The 24,537-nt window shown below is 37.5% G+C and overlaps 1 protein-coding gene across 1 annotated transcript in view; it reads right to left on the reverse strand.

The window, feature by feature from the left end:
* DCHS2 (dachsous cadherin-related 2) overlaps positions 1–24,537 on the reverse strand; it is a 316,336-nt gene that overhangs the window by 26,016 nt on the left and 265,783 nt on the right. The window contains 1 exon segment of the mRNA XM_070385628.1: positions 13,020–13,133. Within this exon segment, the coding sequence (XP_070241729.1) occupies positions 13,020–13,133 (114 nt within the window).

Below are 24,537 nucleotides of genomic sequence, written 5' to 3' on the forward strand. Positions count from 1 at the left end.
TCCCCACTTCTGTGGGTCCTCTTTCCAGCCATCACCATCACCATATCTGTCTCTAACACATGCTCCCAAAGTGCCTGCAGAGCCTTTGTTCACCTGTTTCTGCCAAATTACTCCCCTTGGTTTCTTAGAAGATTCACCAAGGTGAGCACGGTTACCTCTTACACCACCCCTCCCCAACGCCCAGCTCAGGATCTGGCACACAGATTCACCTAATAATATCTGTTCCACCCCCAGGCAACAAGTAGAACCAGATGAGAGAAACTGTGCCTTGGGGGTTATGCCCTGCACAGGTTTGCCCCTGGATTAAGAAACTTCCTCCCCTGACATAATTTCCTTCTCAAGTTTCTACTCTGTTTTATTTCTTCCCCTTTACAATTAAATTTCTTACTGAATTTATTGTTATTATTCCATCACGATTAACTCAGCTCTCGCTGTCAGAAGTTCCATCAAATGGAATTTGCTAGAATGGGTACTGATTTGAGTTTGAGACACCTGAAACCAAGCACAAATCCTAGCCCCAGATACTTTACTTAGGTAAAGTACCTGGCTCCCCCACTACTAAGCTTGTGACCTGTAGGAAGTAACTCAGGTTCTGTCGGGCAGAAGCTCACCTTCCGTAAAACAGGGCTCTGAAGGATGGCCCCATAGCGTTGCTCTGAGAGTAACTCAGTGCATGTGTGAATCTCTTTGTAGTCACACGATAGAGTCCAGTGTCCTCCCCATGTCTCTCACCCCCTCCACCATCAGATACAGATTTAATACCTACATATGCTCTGAATTTAGAAGGAGAACATTTAATAGCATGGGTTATTACAAATTTGGTCTTCTGGTGAAACAATCTGTATAGTTTCTGGAAATAGGGCCTAGAGTCACACTTCTGATCTATCTGACCCAGTTTCCCTAGAGAACCAGAGTTGACCAACAAAACTTTAGGCTATCATGTACCTACCTGGGTGCTAATGGTAATCATGCATCCGTGTGTGCTTACTCACTTCAGACGTGTCTGACTCTTTGCGACCCTATGGACTGTAGCCCACCAGGCTGCTCTGACCATGGGGATTCTCCAGGCAAGAATACCTCAGTGGGTTGCCATGCCTTCATCCAAATAGTTATCATAGCCTTTTCTAAAAAGTCTAACTCTAGCACTGAACATTGTAGGAGGTATTTTCTTGCTTCTATTCTATTACTAAGAAAAAAAATACTTACATTCTATATGAAAAACTAACTACAATACCAAATTTTAAAATTCATAAATTCACTTTTATTGTCATCAGATTCAGTTATCAATTTTAGAAAGCTAAATTACTTTTACAAACCACAGTCTGATGTTACCAAAATCCCTGATAGAAAATTCAGAGTAGATTTAATGATAGACAGCTGAAGGATTATTAAGATAAATTTTTTGATGAGCTGGTAATGAAAGAAGATAGCTTTCAGAAGTCTCTGTGGAACAAGGGCTGAGCCACACCTCCAAATGAGAGAGGGGCCCCAGTTGATGTTGGTTCAAGGCTCTCATCTGGAACTCTGTCTCCACCAAACAGGGCATTCAGCCTGCTATCGTATTCTGTTACTATTAGTAAAGAAAAATAAAATTGAAACACAACACTTAATTGCCAGTGTCACTTAGTAGAAAGTGTGCCAATCATAGTGCAGACCAAAGTGGATTTTTTTTTTTTTAAAAAAGGGCTGTGTTTAGGCTTGATAATTGGAATTTTGCACTTGGAATGAATCTGTAGTTCTAATGCTTTCCTTGCTTGGTTTTTATTTTTGGCATAATAATTGGCACATGCTGTGAAAGTTGTGCAAATAGGAAAGACAATAACCAGTCTGTGAGATGATTCAAGGCACGCATACCTACCAGATACCCAATTTGCCTTGGATGATTGATGTATATTTTTTCTTAGAGATGTCCAGGATCTACTGTCACCAAGGAGATGAAAGTACTACTGGGTTCTGTCTAATAGTAGGGGCAGAAGTCCATGCTTTCTTTTGAGTAAGAGGCTCACAAATATCAACTTTTTGCTCATTCTTACATGTTAGTGGGCCAGTTATATATTTAATAACTGGAGAATAAAATTGCAGCAATACTTTTCTTCTGATATATGGACATGCATAGCTTTTATCCAGGTTATAACGTACACATCAAAATGAGATTAAGATTTTTCAAATACTCATGCTAGATAGCATAATCCGGTTACTTCCATCAATTACAAACTGTGTACATGCACAAGCATACGCCCAAAGCAGAATGTGATAAATATTTGTGTTATCCCAAAGCTTTTAAACTCTCTCCTCTAAAGCTACATCCTTGAAACACTGGAAGTTTGATCACTTTGTTTTATGTCAGTCTAGCAAATAATAGTTGGAGAAGGAAATGGCAACCCATTCCAGTGTTCTTGCCTGGAGAATCCCAGGGACGGGGAGCCTGGTGGGCTGCCGTCTATGGGGTCGCACAGAGTCAGACATGACTGAAGTGACTTAGCTGCGGCAGCAGCAGCAAATAATAGAATGAAAACTACCATTTGTTATGTACATGCACAATGTTAGTCAAACTGCAAAATTCCTTCTGGTTTAAACAGTGAGTAGTAGATATTTTTAAGGCACAGTGACAGCAAGTTTAGCTGCAAAAGTAAACTTTGGTTTGTGACTGCGGCACAGGGCACACTCAGGCACAACTGGGCAGAAACCAGTTCTCACCAGAGAGCCATCTAATCACAACTTACCAAACCAATGACTAATACAATGATTTTCTCACACTGTACCCTGAAGAAAATGAATATAACACGAGAAATCAAGTTTACTGAATTACCATACATACCAGTTTTCTACTTTGGCATATGTTTTAAAATACATACATTGGTAAAGCCTACATTAAATGCCTTTTGACACAAGTTTAATGATTATGTGGCAAAGGTGGCATGGAAGATGAATTTAATATCATAATTTAAGATCCTTAGAAATATTTCTTGACAAAATTATGATAAACTATATATTGGAACAACCTGCATGATAAAAGCAACTAAAATGCTTGATAAATTGTGTGTGTGTATTAAAGTGCATGAAAAAATCCTCAAATAAAAAATTTCCACAACAATGTGTAGTCTATAGTTAACAAGCCCCAAAATCACAGAGAAGCAGGGCACCATGAATGTCAGACAGCAAATTCAGAGGTAGCAGAATACATTTTCAAAAACTTAAATGCAGAAGTTATTGGACATATAATATGTAATATTATATTAAATATATTAAAATATATTAAAAGAAGGTTGAAAACAAGAGCAAGGAACAAGAGATTACTTATTTAAAATACCAGAAGTTGAGATAGAATTAAAGAAAACTTACAGAAATGAAAAGTGTACTTCCTTAGGCTGAAGAGAAGAGGCATATAGAAATGAAAAATATGGAAAGGGATGTAAGAGACAGTAATATGGTCCCAATATTTGTCTAACTAAAGTTCCAAAGAAAGATATAAATAAATGATATTTATATCAACAGCTGACTTATTAATACAACTGGAAACCAGAAGACATGGGTAATATCTTAAATTAAAGAGAAAATAACTGTGAGCCTGAAATTCTCAGCCAAGCAAAAATATCTCTTAAAAACAAGAACCGAATAAAGCCATTTTTAAATGAACAAAATCTGGGAAAGTTCATTGCAACAGCTTCTCACTACATTATGTACTTCGAGTAGAAATAAAATTATTCTAAGTTAAGTCTGAAATGTAAGAAAGAATACTTATTAATAGGAAAGAAAGCAGAAAACAAGCAGGTGAATCCATTTAAAAACATTAATAATGCCTAATTTGAAAGACCTAAATTTGTGGTCAAGAAAACCTTATAAATTACAAAAGCAAATATTAGGAGATCAGATCAGTTGCTCAGTCTTGTCCGACTCTTTGCGACCCCATGAATCGCAGCACGCCAGGCCTTCCTGTCCATCACCAACTCCCGGAGTTCACCCAGACTCACGTCCATCGAGTCAGTGATGCCATCCAGTCATCTCATCCTCTGTCGTCCCCTTCTCCTCCTGTCCCCAATCATTCCAGCATCAGAGTCTTTTCCAATGAGTCAACTCTTCGCATGAGGTGGCCAAAGTATTGGAGTTTCAGCTTTAGCATCATTCCTTCCAAAGAAACCCCAGGGCTGATCTCCTTCAGAATGGACTGGTTGGATCTCCTTGCAGTCCAAGGGACTCTCAAGAGTCTTCTCCAACACCACAGTTCAAAAACATCAATTCTTTGGCACTCAGCCTTCTTCACAGTCCAACTCTCACATCCATACATGACCACAGGAAAAACCATAGCCTTGACTAGATGAACCTTTGTTGGCAAAGTAATGTCTCTGCTTTTGAATATGCTATCTAGGTTGGTCATAACTTTCCTTCCAAGGAGTAAGCGTCTTTTAATTTCATGGCTGCAGTCACCATCTGCAGTGATTTTGGAGCCCAAAAAATAAAGTCAGCCACTGTTTCCACTGATTCCCCATCTATTTCCCATGAAGTGGTGGGACCGGATGCCATGATCTTCGTTTTCTGAATGTTGAGCTTCAAGCCAACGTTTTCACTCTCCTCTTTCACTTTCATCAAGAGGCTTTTGAGTTCCTCTTCACTTTCTGCCATAAGGGTGGTGTCATCTGCATATCTGAGGTTATTGATATTTCTCCCGGCAATCTTGATTCCAGCTTGTGTTTCTTCCAGTCCAGCATTTCTCATGATGTACTATGCATATAAGTTAAATAAACAGGGTGACAATATACAACCTTGACGAACTCCTTTTCCTATTTGGAACCAGTCTGTTGTTCCATATCGAGTTCTAACTGTTGCTTCCTGACCTGCATACAAATTTGTCAAGAGGCAGGTCAGGTAGTCTGGTATTTCCATCTCTTGAAGAATTTTCCACAGTTTATTGTGATCCACACAGTCAAAGGCTTTGGCATAGTCAATAAAGCAGAAATAGATGTTTTTCTGGAACTCTCTTGCTTTTTCCATGATCCAGCAGATGTTGGCAATTTGATCTCTGGTTCCTCTGCCTTTTCTAAAACCAGCTTGTACATCAGGAAGTTCACGGTTCACATATTGCTGAAGCCTGGCTTGGAGAATTTTGAGCATTACTTTATTAGCATGTGAGATGAGTGCAATTGTGCAGTAGTTTGAGCATTCTTTGGCATTGCCTTTCTTTGGGATTGGAATGAAAACTGACTTTTTCCAGTCCTGTGGCCACTGCTGAGTTTTCCAAATTTGCTGGCATATTGAGTGCAGCACTTTCACAGCATCATCTTTCAGGATTTGAAACAGCTCAACTGGAATTCCATCACCTCCACTAGCTTTGTTCGTAGTGATACTTTCTAAGGCCCACTTGACTTCACATTCCAGGATGTCTGCCTCTAGGTCAGTCATCACACCATCGTGATTATCTGGGTCATGAAGATCTTTTTTGTACAGTTCTTCTGTGTATTCTTGCCATCTCTTCTTAATATCTTCTGCTTCTGTTTGGTCCATACCATTTCTGTCCTTTATCGAGCTCATCTTTGCATGAAATGTTCCTTTGGTATCTCTGATTTTCTTGAAGAGATCCCTAGTCTTTCCCATTCTGTTGTTTTCCTCTATTTCTTTGTATTGATCGCTGAAGAAGCCTTTCTTATCTCTTCTTGCTATTCTTTGGAACTCTGCATTCAGATGTTTATGTCTTTCCTTTTCTCCTTTGCTTTTCGCTTCTCTTCTTTTCACAGCTATTTGTAAGGCCTCCCCAGACAGCCGTTTTGCTTTTTTGCATTTCTTTTCTATGGGAATGGTCTTGATCCCTGTCTCCTGTACAATGTCACGAACCTCTGTCCATAGTTCATCAGGCACTCTATCTAAGATTTCTAAATCTCAGGTATTTTTAAAAAGCTAGATATTGATTAATGTTAGACTTTAATTGGGGCTTCCCTGATGGTTGAGCAGTAAAGAATTCACCTTCAATGCAGGAGACACAGGAGATTTAAGTTTGATTCCTGGGTCAGGAAGATCCTCTGGAGGAGGAAATGGTAACCCACTCCAATATTCTTGCCAGGAAAATCCTATGGACAGAGGGGTGTGGCAAATTACAGTCCAAAGGGTTGCAAAGAGTTGAACATGACTGAGCAACTGAGCATGCACACAGGCTTTAATTATGCCTGTCAAAATAGCTAGGATAACCAATAAAAGTGGAGAAGGCAATGGCACCCCACTCCAGTACTTTTGCCTAGAAAATCCCATGGATGGAGGAGCCTGGTAGGCTGCAGTCCATGGGGTCTCTAAGAGTCAGGCATGACTGAGCGACTTCACTTTCACTTTTACTTTCATGCATTGGAGAAGGAAATGGCAACCCACTCCAGTGTTCTTGCCTGGAGAATCCCAGGGATGGGGGAGCCTGGTGGGCTGCCGTCTATGGGGTCGCACAGAGTCGGAAATGACTGAAGCAACTTAGCAGCAGTAGAAGCAGCAGCAACCAATAAAAGAAGAGAAAAAACTACATAACTTCCAACAAACGTGGGAAAATTGTCATTTTCAGATGACTGTATATGTCAAATGTACAGAAAAATAGCAGAATCAGTAAGAGTTTACAAGTTTTCTAGACATGAAATCGAAATATAAAAGCTAATTTCAAGTAAATAAACCTACACCACCAGAAAAAGGCTTATTTCATTTACCTCAGCAAGAAAAAGTATAAAATATTTAGGCTAAATTTAGCAAGACATATGCTGCAGAAAAATAATGCTATTAAAATTAGTAAAGAAAAAAATGGTGTGAATTTCCATATCAATCTTGGATTAGAAGATAATACTGTAAAGATACACATTTTTCCCCAAACTAATATGTTGTTGCTGTTGTTCAGTCACTAAGTCATGTCCAGCTCTTTGCAACCCATGACTGCAGCATGCCAGGTTCCTTTGTCCTACATTATCTCTTTGAGTTTGCACAAATTCCTGTCCATTGAGTCGGTAATGCTGTTTTGATCATCTGATCCTCTGCCACCCCTTTTTCCTTTTGCCTTCAGTCTTTCCCAGTATCAGGGTTTTTGCCAATGAATCGGTTCTTTGCATCAGGTGGCCAAAGTATTGGAGCTTCAGTGTCAGTTCTTCCAATGAATATTCAGGGATGATTTCCTTAGGATTGACTCGTTTGATCTTCTTCCAGTCCAAGGGACTCTAAAGAGTATTCTACAGCAACACAATTCGAAAGCATCAATTCTTTTGTGCTCACCCTTGTTTATGATCCAACTCTCACATCTGTACATGACTACTGGAAAAATCATAACTTTGACTATACAGGCCTTTGTCAGCAAAGTGATGTCTCTGCTTTTTAACATGCTATCTAGTTTTCTCATAGCTATCCTTCCAGGGATAACTTTTATCCTTGTCTTTTAATTTCATGGCTTCAGTCACTGTCTGCAGTGATTTTGGAGCCCAAGAAAGTAAAATCTGTCACTGTTTCCACTTCTTCTTTTCTTTTGTCATGAAGTAATGGGACCAGATGCCATGATCTTTTTTTTTTAATGCTGAGTTTCAAGCCATCTTTTTAACTCTCTTTTTTCACCCTCATCAAGAGGCTCTTTAGTTACTCTTCACTTTCTGCCATTACAGAGGTATCACCTGCATATCTGAGGTTGTTAATATTTCTCCTGGCAATCTTGATTCCAGCTTGTGATTCATGCAGCCTGACATTCTGCATGATGTACTATGCATAGAAGTTAAATACACAGGGTGACAGTATACAGCCTTGTCTTACTCCTTTCCCAATTTTGAACCATTGTTCAAATGTCCATTGTTCCACGTCCAGTTCTAACTGTTTCTTCTTGACCTGCATACAGGTTTCTTAGGAGGCAGGTAAGGTGGTTTGGTCATTCCCATCTCTTCAAGAATTTTCCATAGTCTGCTGTGATCCATATAGTCAAAGCCTTTAGTATAGTCAAAGAAGCAAAAGTAGATGTTTTTTCCCGGAACTCCCTTGCTTTCTCCATGATCCAAAGATTGTTGGTAATTTGATCTCTGGTCCCTCTGCCTCCTTGAAACCCAGCTTGTCCATCTGCCAGTTCTCAGTTCACATACTGCTGAAGCTTAGTTTGAAGGATTTTGAGCATAACCTAGCTAGCATGTGAAATGAGCCCAATTGTACAGTAGTTTGAACATTCTTTGGCATTGCCTCTCTATGGGATTGGAATGAAAACTGACATTTTCTAGTTCTGTGGCTACTGCTGAGTTTTCCAAATTTGCTGGCATATTGAATATAGCACTTTAAACAGCATCATCTTTTAGGATTTTACACAGCTCAGCTGGAATTTCATCACCTCCACTAGCTTTGTTTGTAGTAATGCTGCCTAAGGTCCACTTGACTTCACACTCCAGGATGTCTGGTTGTAGGTGAATGGCTTCACTGTCATGGTTATCTGGGTCATTAAGACCTTTCTTTGTATAATTTTTCTGTGTTCTTCTTAATCTCTTCTCTTTCTTTCTGTCCTTATTGTGCCCATCCTTACATGAAATGTTCTCTTGATAGCTCCAGTTTTCTTGAAGAAATCTCTAGTCTTTCCATTCAGTTGTGTTCTTCTTTTTGCATTGTTCACTGAAAAAGGCCTTCTTACCTCTCCTTGCTATTCTGTGGAACTCTGTATTCAGTTGGGTATGTCTTTCCCTTTCTCCCTTGCTTTATGCTCCTCTTCTTTCCTGAACTATTTATAAAGCCTTCTCAGACAATCACTTTAATTTTTAGGTTAATACAATTCCAGTAAAAATTCCAACAAACTAAATATCCATCAATAGATTAATGGATAAAGAAAATATGATATAGTCCTATAATGGTAGGTTATTCAGTCTTAACAGATAATATCCTGCCATATAACAACATGGGTGATCCTTGAGGACACTACATTTAGTGAAATAAACCAGCCATAGAAAGAGAAATATTGCTTGATTCCACTTATGTGACAGATCTAAAGTAGAAAACTCAGATGCAGAGAGTAGAATGGTGATTACCAGAGACAGGGCAAGGTAAAATGGGGTTGCTGTTTAGTGGGAAATGAAGCTTCAGTTATGCAAGACTAATATGTTTTAGAGATCTGCTGCACAACAGTGTGCCTATAGTTTGTACACTTAAAATTTGTTAAGAGAGAAGATTTAATGTTAGATATTCTTATAACAATTAAAAAAGAAAAATCATCAAATAGGAAAAAATTTATCAGATGATTGTTATCTACAATGCATAGCTATATAAACTTTGCAAGATTTAAAAGGAAGATGTTTTGGCCTGATGACGAAATTCTAGATTGAAGCTATATGATTTTTTTTGACATTTTTCTCATTAATTTGGGTGAGTTTTCACCTGAAATAAAATATGCATGCCATAGTTATGTGGGTTACATTAATGAAGGTGTGATGAGCTGTATATTACTGCAATATTCATGAATAAATTTCCTTTTTATAGAAAAACAATCCCCGTAGACATGCATGTGGGGGTGTGTGTGTGTGTGTGTGTGTGTGTGTGTGTGTGTCTGTAAAATTTAACAAATGGATACAATGCTTTATGTTAGAGCAAATGACCAATAACAGCCAATATATTGTAACTTGAGGCAGAACATGAGGATGGGATAAATATTGAGGGAGGGAGTCCTACTTCCCTGATATGAAGACTTACAAAGCCAAGGTAATTAAGAGAGTGTGGTGTTTGTGTTTGGATAGACAAAGAAATGAATGGAAAAGTCATGGAGACATGATATATATACATATGATCATGGTGATACTGCAGATCACAGGAGAAGGTTATTGTCATTAGAATAATAGGCAATCATGGTTTTTAAAAAAAGAAAGAAAGGGAAGAAAAAAAAAGGGTAGGAAAAAAGAAAGGCTATTCATAACTCACATAAAACACAAAACCAATGCACTAGATGCACTAAAGATGAAAATATGAAACATAGGAAGACTATAAAATTTTAAAAAGACAATGTAAGAATAATTTCATGATCTCAAGGAAGGGAAGAATATCTTAAACAATGTACTAAAAAGGCCAACCAAAAAGTAAAAGATTGATTCATTCTAAAATTGATCTTCCCTGGTGGCTCAGTGGTAAAGAATCCATTTGCCAATGCAGGAGATACAGGCTCAATCCTTGGGTCAGGAAGATCCTCTGGAAAAGGAAATGGCAACCCATTCTAGTATTCTTGCTTGGGAAATCCCATGGACAGAGAAGCCTGGCAGGCTACAAGTTCTTGGGGTCTTGAAAGAGTTGGACACAACTTAGCAACCAACCAGTAGCAACATTAAAATCAAAACATGTCATTAAGAGAGTGAAAGATAGGTCATAAATTATTAAAAAAAAAATTGTAAAAAAACCAAAGGGTGAATAATAATAAAATATATTTAAAGTCTTTACATTTCAGAAAGAAAAACACAATCTTGAAGAAAAATAGGCAAAAATATCAATATGCATTTAACATAGAAGAAAATAGAAATGCTCAATAAACTATGAAAAAAAAAATGCCCAAATTCACTAGTAGAAAGAAAATGTAAGTTAAAACCACAGTGGGATAATATTTCACACCCACAGCTTGGCAATAGAAAGCAAACAACGGAGACAGCTCTCATTGGATGCTGGTAGAATACAATGGAGGAACTACTTCATAACACAAATTGGCACCACCTATACAGCTGAACACAGGCAACCTCTGAGGTATTTGTCCAGCCTACACTTCAGGGCTTAAAGAACTCTTTACTTGTGCACGAGAAGACACATGTATGAGATTGTTCATTATACCCCCAGACAAGAAAACCTCCCTGCTCATCAACAGCAGATGGATAAATAACTTGCAATATAGATTTACAATAGCATATCATAAAGCAGTGAAAATAAAAGAATAGAATACAAAAAAATAAAAGAATAAAAGAACGCCAGTGACACACTTTAGCATGGATGATTCTAACGCTGAATTGAAAAAACCTATCAATAGAATGCATGCATGCATGCTAAGTCCCTTTGGTCATGTCCGATTCTGTGTGATGCTATGGACTGCATCCTGCAAGGCTCCTTTGTCCATGAAATTCTTTAGGCAAGAATGCTGTAATGGGTTGTCGTGTGCTTCTCCAGGGGATCTTCCCAATTCAGGGATCAAACTCACGTCTTCAATGTCTACCTGCACTGGTATATGGGTTCTTTACTAGTGCCACCTGGGAAGCCCAGTATCAGTAAATACATAGGGTATTTTTTTAGTCCATTTAGGTAAATTCAAAGCAAAACCAATGCTTCTACTAAATTTCTATTTGTAGGAATGCATTTAGTATAAGGGAATAATTATACCTGAAGTCTGGGCATTAATCAGCCTGGAACAGTGGAGAGAAAAGATGCAATCAAAAAACTGCCCAAAGGGAACATGAGAGAGAATGACAGTGTTCTATTTTGCAACCTTGGCAGCAGGTATGTATCATTCTTTGCTATTCTTTAATAGCTTCTGTACTACACATCACAGTAAAAATTTTGAGCAAAAAGCAATTCACAGAAGAGTTCATTCAATGTGATTCTATTATGATGTTTAAATCAAAGTAAATCAAAACAATACACTGTTTAAGGATTCAAATATAATGGGGAAATTATAATAAAAAAAAGGTAGTGTTCAATACCGAATATAGATTACTGATTTACCGATTATGTCTGGGGTGAAATAAGACAGCTACGAGAGGGAAGGAGCACACAGGGGCTTCTTGAGGTTCAGTGAGGTCCCTTATTTGGAGATGGGTGGTAAAGATGTGGCCTTTTATTTTACTATTGTTCATTAAATAGCTGTATATCTCTCAACATAACAGCTTATAGCTGCTGCTGCTGCTTCTGCTAAGTCGCTTCAGTCGTGTCTGACACAATAAAATTTTGAAATACATTTCAACTTAAGTCAATCATTATTTAATTAAAACTATAGAGTTTTCTGTAGATGACCACTTTGAACTAACTCTTAGGTGTGTTCTATCTTCATTTTAATGAGAGACTAGAGAAAATAAGGCCAAGCCTGGGCCATGTTAGGGGTGACGGGGCAAAAGGATTTGGGTGACCTGGGAAAATGTGTGAACTCATATTTACCTTCTCCCTAAATGTTCTAATCTCAGCTCCTTTCCTAGAACCCTCAGACATCAGACTGCTAGAGACTTAATGACTGCTGGCTGGCGGGGGGGAGGTTTGGTGGTGTTCGCAAATGGCCTTCTTGCCAATAGGCTTCCTGAACTGTTCGTTAACCACATGATGGGGTGAAGAGATGAAGACTTCTTGCAGGCTACATCAGAGAGGTTGCTGAGCAAAGGCTGAATGTATAAAAAATTGTAACACTAGCTTGAAGGAGAAGGCTTTTGCTTAAGAAATGACCCCCCTCTCAATTCTTCCCATGTGTACACAGTATGGATTAAATAAGGCAGTTGTACGGTAATACAGAAATTATTAAAAACATTCTTCTTGAGGTTTGACAATGAAGCAGTAGATACATATCTACGACATAGTTGTTAGATTAAAAAAAGAATGTTTCAAATAATCAATTGGTATTCATTTAAGGCACATGTTGTATTTGGAAGTAATTTCTTTACCACCACATAGAACCTTTCCAGCTTTCCTTTTTTGTTGCACTGTTGACATTAAGTGGCGAATTAGAAGAATCTCTGATGAAAATTTCCTAAGGCTAGACATGTGTGCTTATTTCCAGTTCAACCCCATTCTCACTGCTCTCCCTATTACATTCCCAATTTCCCCAAATGGATAGATGAATTATAAGTAGAAACCACTTTATCACCAAATAACTGGTAGGGTAGGACAGGTACTGTTTAACTTGGAAATGTGAGGAATAGAATTCTTAGAGAATACACATAAACATTTTCTGATATCTCGTCAGCTACCATAAAAATGCTTTGTTATTTACCTTTGAAATTATTTACATCTAACAATTTCTACCTTTCCAATCTTGAATTTTCTTTGCAGATGTATGCCTTACTAGTAACATTAAGTGGAGCAGGAAATAAAGCATAGAGAAGGGTTACCTGATTTAGAACACAAGGAAAAAACTCCGTCTTCATTTCCACTAAAAACTGAATATTTAATGCTGTCCCGAATTGAATCTGGAGCAAAAGCTTTGATAGTCACAATAGACGTACCTGTAAAAATTAGGCAAAAAAAAAAAAAAAAAAACAACTTTAGGAAAAGGAAATTCAGGAAAAAACCACTGGGTGGTTATTATTTGCCTATTAATTATATTTTCACTTATTCATTCTGTCAACGATTACTTATTGAGTATAGTCAATAAGCCAAGCCCTATGAAAGGTGTTGGGGGAATATAGCGACAAATAAGACAGAAAACACCTCTGTCTTCCTGCTGGTTATTAACTGATGGGAGGATATGAACAGTAAACCATTAACGAAATACATAATCAAGGTAGATTTTGGATGTGCTGAGTTCCCTACAAAGAATTAAATAAAGTTACCTGATAGAAAATACTTCTGCTGCTGGGGAGGTAAACACCCCTCTGCAGAGGCCTCAGAGGAATGGCGTTCCAGCTGAACTTTGAAGCATGAGAAGCCACAGAAAGGACTGGAAGAAATGGCTTCTAGGAGAAAGAGCAGTGGTAAAGAGGCCCGGGCGGGAGAAGACTTGCCTTGATGAGGCACAGTGAGCAGGAGAAATGTGGATGGTAAAGACAGGAATGAGGTGGGCAGGACCAGGTTTTACTCTTAGTGCACTGAGAAGACACAGAAGCATTTTAAGGAAGTGAGCAAAACTACTGGATTTAGTTTTAAAAGGCATCAATCTGATTGCTGTCTGGACAAGAAAAAAAGGGGGTAAGTATGGAAAAGAGAGGCCAATTAAGATAATACTGCATTAGTCCATGCAAAAAACAACAACCTAGGGTAACCGGAGGGGAGGGATGAAAAGAGGGAGACAATTAAGGTCATATGTTGACACATTTTCCTGAACACTGCATGAAATGTGGGAAAGGAGGTAACAAAAGTATAAATATAAGAAATCTTCTTTCAACCAGTTTCCACTAGCTGCTGCTGCTGCTGCTAAGTCCCTTCAGTCATGTCCGACTCTGTGCTAGAGTTGTGGGTAAAAGTAACACAACTCGAGAGTAATCAAGGTCTTAACTGCATGATGCAGATTCACTCAAGAATTGTTAAGCTAGGGCAGAAACAGTCAAGAGAAAATTTCAAGGAAAAGACAAGAACTGATTTAGGGGTAGGAATTAGTGAAGAAAGAAGCCATGTCAGTTTTTAGGAAACAGACTGATTACCAGCATGAAAGAAAAATCAGCAAGGACTGGTAGAGGTAGTAAGACAACAGGTGCGATGAACCGCGGCTTCACTGGAAACGTTTTCAAGAATCTATCTGGGTCCCAAGTCAGCAGTCTGTCATCTCTGTTTATATAATACCTTATGACCTTTGCTGCTCACCTCTGCCTTGCTTCCTGTCTCTTCTGTCCATTTGTCACTCTCTCATGACTGCCTCTCCTGTCTTATTTTTAAGTATTTTTATTTAATTAACTTTATTATGGTAAAATTTACATAAAAACCTTCCCTGGCCGCTCAAAGGGTAAAGAACCTGCCTACAATGCAGGAGACTCAGGTTTAATCCTTGGGATGGGAAGATCCCCTGGAGAGGTGATTGGCAACCCACTCCAGTCTTCTTGCCTCGAGAATTTAATGGAAAGGAGCCTGGAAGCCTACAGTTGGCTACAGTCCATGGGGTCACAAAGAGTCAGACATAACTGATAGACTACCATAGTTTAAGTATTAGTTCTATATACTATACACACTTATAACACAACTATACACACCTGTGACAACTATACACACCCCTGGAGCCACCATCACATTTAAGATGTAGAATATTTCTATCTACACAAAAAGTTCTCTCAGACCCTTGGCCATTCTACATTTGTTTATCCTTTACTCATCTATGGGCATTTGTATTGTTTTCAGTATGGGGTTTATGAATAATGCTGCTATAAACATTCATGTAAAAGTACTTTTGTGGACAAACATCTTCATTCCTACAGGAAGTGTATATTTAACCTCGTAAGAAACTACAAAACTACTTTCCAAAGTGGTTGTACCATTTAATTAATTTATTATTGAAGCTTAGGTGATTTATAATGTTGTGTTGGTTTCTGGCCTACAGTAAAGTGATTCATTTAAACATACATGTACATAATAATCTTTTTCATATTCTTTTCCATTATGGTTTATTACAGGATCATGGCATCTGGTCCCATCACTTTATGGCAAATAGATGGGGAAACAGTGGAAACAGTGACAGACTTTACTTTTTGGGGCTCCAAAATCACTGCAGATGGTGACTGCAGCCATGAAATTAAAAAAATATTTGCTCCTTGGAAGAAAAGTTATGACCAACCTAGACAGCATATTAAAAAGCAGAGACACTACTTTCCCAATAAAGGTCTGTGTTGTCAAAGCTTTGGTTTTTCCAGTAGTCATATATGGATGTGAGAGTTGCACTATAAAGAAAGCTGACCACCGAAGAATTGATGCTTTTGAACTGTGGTGCTGGAGAAGACTCTTGAGAGTCCCTTGGACTGCAAGGAGATCCAACCAGACCATCTGAAAGGAGATCAGTCCTGGGTGTTCATTGGAAGGACTGATGCTGAAGCTGAAACGTCAATACTTTGGCCACCTGATGGAAAGAACTGACTCATTTCAAAAGACGCTGATGCTGGGAAAGATTGAAGGCGGGAGGAGAAGGGGACGACAGAGGATGAGATGGTTGGATGGCATCACTGACTCAGTGGACATGAGTTTGAGTAAACTCCAGGAGTTGGTGATGAACAGGGAGGCCTGGCGTGCTGCGATTCATGGGGTCACAAAGAGTTGGACACGACTAAGCAACTGAACTGAACGGAATATAGTTCCCTGTGCTATAGAGTAAGAACTTGATGGTCATGGTGGTTGTACCATTTTATATTTCTGCTAGCAACATACAGGAATTCCATTTGCTCTACATTCACTGGCATTGTCAGTCTCTTTTAAATTTTGGTCATGCTAGTAGGTATGTAGTAGTGATTTGTGTGGCTTTAATCTCCCTAGTATCTGATGGTGTTGAGGCTTATTGTCATTTCCAATCCCCTTTTTAGTTCATTTTTGTACTTTGCCTTCTTGTTCTCTATTTATCCACTACTTCTGATAATTCTTTCTTGGTCCTGATCCTCCTGTCATAGGCCCATAACTCATGGCATCTATTTTAGACTCCCACTCTAGCAATGAATGTTCTGAACATACTTGAAGACTGATCTTATCTCTCCACTAAATTGAACTAAATTCTGTGAATGCATAAGAGTTTTATTATATATTTGTATTCTATATATCTCTATAAATCAATATTAGTTTTGCCTATAAATTTTCGTGTACTTACAAATCATATAATAAATGTCATCTTTGACTTAGCAAACATTTTTGAGAACCAAGTATGCTGCTGTGTGAATCAAGTGTTAGGAGCTTTTCATGTTCCAGATGAAAGGACAAGATAAAAACCCAAAAAAACAGCTAAGTAAAGTGAAGATAAGAAATCTACCTGATAAGGAGTTCAAGATATTAATCATGAAGATACTCAAAGAACTCAGGATAAAATGGATGAACACAGCTAGAAGTTTAACACACAGTTTGAAAATTTAAAAGAGAACCAAACAAACTGAAGAATATACTAACTGAAATTAAAAATTCACTGGAAGGAAACAACAGTAGATTAGATGATACAGAGGAATGAATCATTGACCTGGAAGACAGATTATCAGAAATCCTGTAAGTTGAACACACACACACAAAAAAAGAATAAAAAAATGAAGATACTTTAAGGGACCTCTGGGTATATTTTCATCCATATTGTAAAGGTCCCAGAAGAAAAGACAGAAAGGGCTCAGAGAACATATTTGAAGACATAATAAGACTTCCCTAAACTGGGAAAGGAAAAATACCTCCAGGTCTAGAAATCATAGAGAATCCCACAGGATCAACAATAAAGAGGATGACACTGGGACACGTTGTAATTAAAATGTCAAAAATTAAGGATAAAGAGATAATATTAAAAGCAGGAAGAGGATATCAATAAATTATATACCATGGAACTCCCATAAGGCTATCAGCTGACTTTTCAGCAGAAATTCTGCAGAGCAAAAGGGTGTGGCATAACATACTTAAAGTAGTAAAAGAGACATCAGTTCAGTTCAGTCACTCAGTTGTGTCCAACTCTTTGCGACCCCAAGAACCGCAGTACACCGGGCCTCCCTGGCCATCACCAACTCCCGGAGTTCATTCAAACTCATGTCCATCAAGTCAGTGATGCCATCTGGCCATCTCATCCTCTGTTGTCCCCTTCCTCCTGCCCTCAATCCCTCCCAGCATCCGGGTCTTTTCCAATGAGTCAACTCTTCGCATGAGATGGCCAAAGAACTGGAGTTTCAGCTTCAGCATCAGTTCTTCCAACGAACACCCAGGACTGATCTCCTCTAGGATGGACTGGTTGGACCTCCTTGCAGTCCAAGGGACTCTCAAGAGTCTTCTCCAACACCACAGTTCAAAAGCATCAATGCTTCGGCGCTCAGCCTTCTTCACAGTCCAAGTCTCACATCCATACATGACCACTGGAAAAACCATAGCCTTGACTAGACGGACCTTTGCTGGCAAAGTAATGTCTCTGCTTTTGAATATGTTATCTAGGTTGATCATAACTTTCCTTGGAAGGAGTAAGTGTCTTTTAATTTCATGGCTGCAATCACCATCTGCAGTGATTTTGGAGCCCCAAAAAATAAAGTCTGACACCGTTTCCACTGTTTCCCCATCTCTTTCCCATGAAGTGATGGGACCGGATGCCATGATCTTCGTTTTCTGAATGTTGAGCTTTAAGCCAACTTTTTCACTCTCCACTTTCACTTTCATCAAGAGGCTTTTGAGTTCCTCTTCACTTTCTGCCATAAGGGTGGTGTCATCTGCATATCTGAGGTTATTGATATTTCTCCCAGCAATATTGATTCCAGTTTGTGTTTCTTCCAGTCCAGCATTTCTCATGATGTACTCTGCACATAAGTTAAATAAGCAGGGTGACAATATACAGCCTTGATGTACTCCTTTTCATATTTGGAACTCTCTTTTAAAATATTATGTTTATTTTCTCCTATTCTGAAGGCTGTCTTTTCACCTTGCTTATAGTTTCCTTTGTAGTGCAGAAGCTTTTAAGTTTAATTAGGTCCCATTTGTTTATTTTTGCTTTTATTTCCAATATTCTGGGAGGTGGGTCATAGAGGATCCTGCTGTGACTTATGTCGGAGAGTGTTTTGCCTATGTTCTCCTCTAGGAGTTTTATAGTTTCTGGTCTTACGTTTAAATCTTTAATCCATTTTGAATTTATTTTTGTGTATGGTGTTAGAAAGTGTTCTAGTTTCATTCTTTTACAAGTGGTTGACCAGTTTTCCCAGCACCACTTGTTAAACAGATTGTCTTTAATCCATTGTATATTCTTGCCTCCTTTGTCAAAGATAAGCTAATCTCAAAAATATACAAGCAACTCCTGTAGCTCAATTCCAGAAAAATAAATGACTCAAATCAAAAAATGGGCCAAAGAACTAAATAGACATTTCTCCAAAGAAGACAAACACATGAAAAGATGCTCAACATCACTCATTATCAGAGAAATGCAAATCAAAACCACTATGAGGTACCATTTCACACCAGTCAGAATGGCTGCAATTCAAAAGTCTACAAGCAATAAATGCTGGAGAGGGTGCAGAGAAAAGGGAACCCTCTTACACTGTTGGTGGGAATGCAAACTAGTACAGCCACTATGGAGAACAGTGTGGAGATTCCTTAAAAAACTGGAAATAGAACTGCCTTATGACCCAGCAATCCCACTGCTGATCATACACAACGAGGAAACCAGAATTGAAAGAGACACGTGTACCCCAATGTTCATCGCAGCACTGTTTATAATAGCCAGGACATGGAAGCAACCTAGATGTTCATCAGCAGATGAATGGATAAGAAAGCTATGGTACATATACACAATGGATATTACTCAGCCATTAAAAAGAATACATTGACTCAGTTCTAATGAGGTGGATGAAACCGGAGCCTATTATACAGAGTGAAGTAAGCCAGAAAGAAAAACACCAATACAGTATACTAACGCATATATATGGAATTTAGAAAGATGGTAATGATAACCCTGTATGGGAGACAGCAAAAGAGACACAGACGTATAGAACAGTTTTTTGGACTCGGTGGGAGAGGGAGGGGGGGATGATTTGGGAGAATGGCATTGAAATGAATTGCCAGTCCAGATTCGATGCATGATACAGGATTCTTGGGCCTGGTGCATTGAGACGACCCAGAGGGATGGTACAGGGAGGGAGGAGGGAGGGGGGTTCCGGATGTAGAACAAGTGTACACCCGTGGCGGACTCATGTTGATGTATGGCAAAACCAATACAATATTGTAAAGTAATTAACCTCCAATTAAAATAAATAAATTTATATTAAAAAATAAAATATTATGTTTAATATAAGCTGTAACAAAGTTTAAAAATCCTTTATCAGAGTTTCCAAATGATTACTCTTTTCAAGCTAGTTATGAAGTCATTCAGTCACAAAATAAAGGATTTTAATTCAAATTACATTATAATCTGATGCTTATTTTGTTACATTTCAGGAGACCTCACTAACATAAAAATGGTTTACATTTTTGGTAGGAATATGACTTCATGGTAGTATAATCAATTTTATCTTCAATGCTAAATCACAGTTCTGTGCTTACTGACACAATTTCGTTTTTAAATTTAATTAATTTATTTATTTTAATTGGAGGCTAATTACTTTACAATATTGTAGTGGTTTTTGCCATACATTGTCAGGAATCAGCCACAGGTGTACATATGTTCCCCATCCTGAACCCCTTCCCACCTCCCTCCCCACCCCATCCCTCTGGGTCATCCCAGTGCACCAGCCCTGAGCACCCTGTCTCATGCATCGAACCTGGACTAGTGATCTGTTTCACATATAGTAATATACATATTTCAATGCTATTCTCTCAAATCATCCCACCCTCACCTTCTCCCACAGAGTCCAAAAGACTGTTCTATACATCTGTATCCCTTTTGCTGTCTCGCATACAGGGTTATCATTACCATCTTTCTAAATTCCATATATATGCATTAGTGTACCGTATTGGTGTTTTTTCTTTCTGACTTACTTCATTCTGTATAATAGGCTCCAGTTTCATCCACCTCATTAGAACTGATTTAAATGCATTCTTTTTAATGGCTAAGTAATATTCCATTGTGTATATGTATCACAGCTTTCTTATCCATTCATATGCAAACTAGCACAGCCACTATGGAGAACAGTGTAGAGATTCCTTAAAAAACTGGAAATAGAACTGTCATATGACCCAGAAATCCCACTGCTGGGCATACACACCGAGGAAACCAGAACTGAAAGAGGCACATGTACCCCAATGTTCACCACAGCACTGTGTACAATTTATTTTTGAAACATAGGAGATTTTACTTCAACTGGCTGTGACATATTCTTAGGAATGGCAGTAAGAAAATAAACAGCTATGTAGGCAGATGTACAGTCTTGCTGATGGACTTTATGTTCTTCATGTGTTAGAATGCTTATTATAGACCCAATTACAAAAGCAAATATAGAGATTGCTTGCATGTAAAAGAATAAAGAGGAGTATAAAATTGTCAAAAAGAATCACATATAGCCTCTGTCACAAAAGCAACAATACTATCTTTATTGAAAATAAAATGTTCATAGTATCAAATTAAAGTGCAGCATACAACTTCACTCAACGAAAATATTTGAAATTAGAATATTTGAAATTAAAATATTTCAAAGTCAGCAAAGAACTGCAAACATTCATATATGTTCTTCCTTTAATGAAGTTTAAATTTGAGATTGTCTGGGAAAAGAGAAAATCACTAAAGGATCTTGAATTCTTCTAGGTCTTGGCTTAATGTACACATTTTAAATAAAGTCTGTGTCTGGACAAAGTTTACAATCCCAGCTCATTTCACATCGAGGTAGAAATGATAAAACATAAAAACCAACACTATACCATCATTTCTAGGACATAAGTAAAACATACAGAATTTACCCTTTATATTTTCAGGCTTTTATGAATATCACTTTAAATCTAACATAGCATCAAAAATAGAAGACATTTAATGTTCTTGTTCTTTTCTTCTTTACAAAACTACTGTTAAAACAGTAATACCACCTACAGTAATAGTGAATCATCCACTTAAGGGCAGAGTTATATAACAATAAATGCAATGGGAAAATAAAAATCAATATCTGTGGCTACATTTAGGTAAGATAATTATGTGAACCTTTTATTCAGAGTTTTCCATGAGTAAATAATTCTAGAGTTCTAGTTATGCTATTTCTAAACATCTTCTTATTAATGACTTACTTGAGAAACAGATTTTTTAAACATTTGGATAATTTTTGAAATATCTATTATATCTCAAATGTCCAGCCACTGAAACACTGGAACATAATACAATCACTTAAGAAAAAAGTTGAGAGTGATGTCAACAAGATGACTGACTAGAAAACCCTGGACCTAGTCTCCCACAGAGATATAGTCTAACAACAATGTAGAGGGTCAAAAGAGTCTTTAGAAAACTCCAGGCCAAAATGGAGTGGGGTAATTTATTCAAAGTGCTGAAAGAAAAAATTTCCACCAAGAACATTACATCTAGCAAAACTGTCTTTCAGAAATGAAGAAAAAATAAAGACCTCAGATAAAAGTTCAGAGAGTTCATAACCACTAGACCTGCCTCAAAACAAATGCTGGGGGAAGTCTTTCAAGTTCAAATGAAAAAGACTCTAGACAGCAACACAAAAGCACACAAAAATATCAAGCCCTGTGATAAAGGTAAATTTATAGACAAATACCAAATCCTGTAACATTGTAATGGTGGTGCATAAATCACTTTTACTTTGGTATAAAATTAAAAAAATAAAAGCATTAAAAATAGCTTTAAGTATAAAACTTTGTAAATGGATCAAAATTTAAAAAGATGTAACTTGTGAACTCATGTTTTGATAACATAAAATGGTAGAGAAAAGTAAAGAAGCAGAGTTTTAGATGTGATTAAAGTTAAGTTGTTATGAGTTTAAAGTAGATTGTTAAAACTTAAAGATGTTTTATGTAATTCCCATGGTAACCAGAAAGAAAACACCTACAGAAGGAACACAAGTGAAAATAAGAAGGAACTCAAGCTTGTCACTTTTAAAAATCAAAAGAAGTGATTTCAAAATCACTTTGAAATACAACAGAAGGCAACAAACAAAGAAAAGGGGGATAAAATAACTATAAAACATACAGAAAACAATTTAAAAATGTCAATACTAAGTCCCTCCCAATCAGTAATTACTTTAAACAAAAATGGATAAAAGTTCCTAATGAAGAAACACAGAGTGGCTGAATGAATAAAAAAAAAAAAAACCCACAAGATCCAACTACATACTGTCTAGAAAAGACTCATTTTAGATATAAGAACACCCATAGGCTGAAAGTGAAAAATGGAAAAAGATATTCCATGCCAACTGTATCCCAAGGACAACAGGATAGCTGTGCTTATATCAAACAAGCTAGAATTTAAGTCAAAACTCTCATGAGACAAAGAAAGACATTATATTAAAAACATCTATTTACCAGGAAGATATAACAATTATAAATATATATGCACCTAACAGTAGAGCACCCAAACATATGAAGCAAACACTGACAGAACTGAAGGGATAAATAGACAGCAACACAATAATAGTAGGGTATTTCAATACCCCACTCTCAATAATGGATATATCAACCAAACAGAAGATCAATAAGGAGAGAGGACTTGAACAATATTATAGACTAAATGGACCTAACATACAGATACAGAATATGACCCAACAGTAGCATAATACACATTCTCAAGTGTTACATTCCCAAGTGTATCGCCAAGTGCATATGGAACATTCACCAGATCATATTTTAGTCCACAGAATTATAAAAAATTTAAGAATATTATACCAACTATCTTTTCTGACAACAACAGAATGAAACTAGAAATAAGTAGCAAAGAAAAACTAGAAAATTCACAAATCCATGGAAATTAACATGCTCTTGAACAATTAATAGGTCAAAGAAGAAATTTAAAGGAAAATTAGATAATACCTTGAGACAAAACAAAAACAAAACATAAAAACATGAAATGCAACAAAAGCAGTACTAAGAGGGAACTTTATAGCAGTAACTGCCTACATTTAAAAGGAGAAAGATGGGACTTCCCTGGTGGTCCAGTGGCTAAGACTCTGCACTCCCAATGCAGAGAGTATAGGTTCAACCTCAGGTTGGGGAACTAAAATTATACACGCCACACAGCCAAAAAAAGAAAGATTGCAAATCAACAACATAGCTTCATATCTCAAGGAACTAGAAAAAGAAGAACAAACTGAAAATGAAACAAAAGGAACCAAAAAAAAAAAAAAAAAAAGATGATAAATAAATAGTAGGAAAACAAAAAATCAATAAAATTAAGTTTTTTAAATCAATGGAATCAAAAATTTCTTAGCCAGAAAAGAAAAAAGAAGTGAAAAAGCTCAAATAACAAAAATCAGAAATGAAAAAGGAGACATTACAACTGATGCCATGGAATTAAAAGTATCATAAGAAACTACCACAAACAATTATACACCAAATTAGACAACCTATGTGAATTTAACTCAGATGACCATTATATCTACTACTGTGGGCAGGAATCCCTCAGAAGAAATGGAGCAGCCATCATGGTCAACAAAAGAGTCAGAAATGCAGCACTTGGATGCAATATCAAAAATGACAGAATAATCTCTGTTCGTTTCCAAGGCAAACCATTCAATATCACAGTAATCCAAGTCTATGCCCCAACCAGTAATGCTGAAGAAGCTGAAGTTGAATGGTTCTATGAAGACCTAAAAGACCTTCTAGAACTAACCCCCAAAAAAGATGTCCTTTTCACTATAGGGGACTGGAATGCAAAAGTAGGAAGTCAAGAAACACCTGGAGTAACAGGCAAATTTGGCCTTGGAATATGGAATGAAGCAGGGCAAAGACTAATAGAGTTTTGCCAAGAAAATGCACTGGTCATAACAAACACCCTCTTCCAACAACACAAGAGAAGACTCTATACATGGATATCACCAGATGGTCAACATGGAAATCAGATTGATTATATTCTTTGCAGCCAAAGATGGAGAAGCTCTATACAGTCAGCAAAAACAGGACCAGGAGCTGACTGTGGCTCAGACCATGAACTCCTTATTGCCAAATTCAGACTTAAATTGAAGAAAGTAGGGAAAACCACTAGACCATTCAAGTATGACCTAAATCAAATCCCTTATGATAATACAGTGGAAGTGAGAAATAGATTTAAGGGCCTAGATCTGATAGATAGAGTGCCTGATGAACTATGGACAGAGGTTCGTGACATTGTACAGGAGACAGGGATCAAGACCATCC

Source organism: Bos mutus, chromosome 17 (assembly GCF_027580195.1).
Source record: "Bos mutus isolate GX-2022 chromosome 17, NWIPB_WYAK_1.1, whole genome shotgun sequence".
Taxonomy (NCBI): domain Eukaryota; kingdom Metazoa; phylum Chordata; class Mammalia; order Artiodactyla; family Bovidae; genus Bos; species Bos mutus.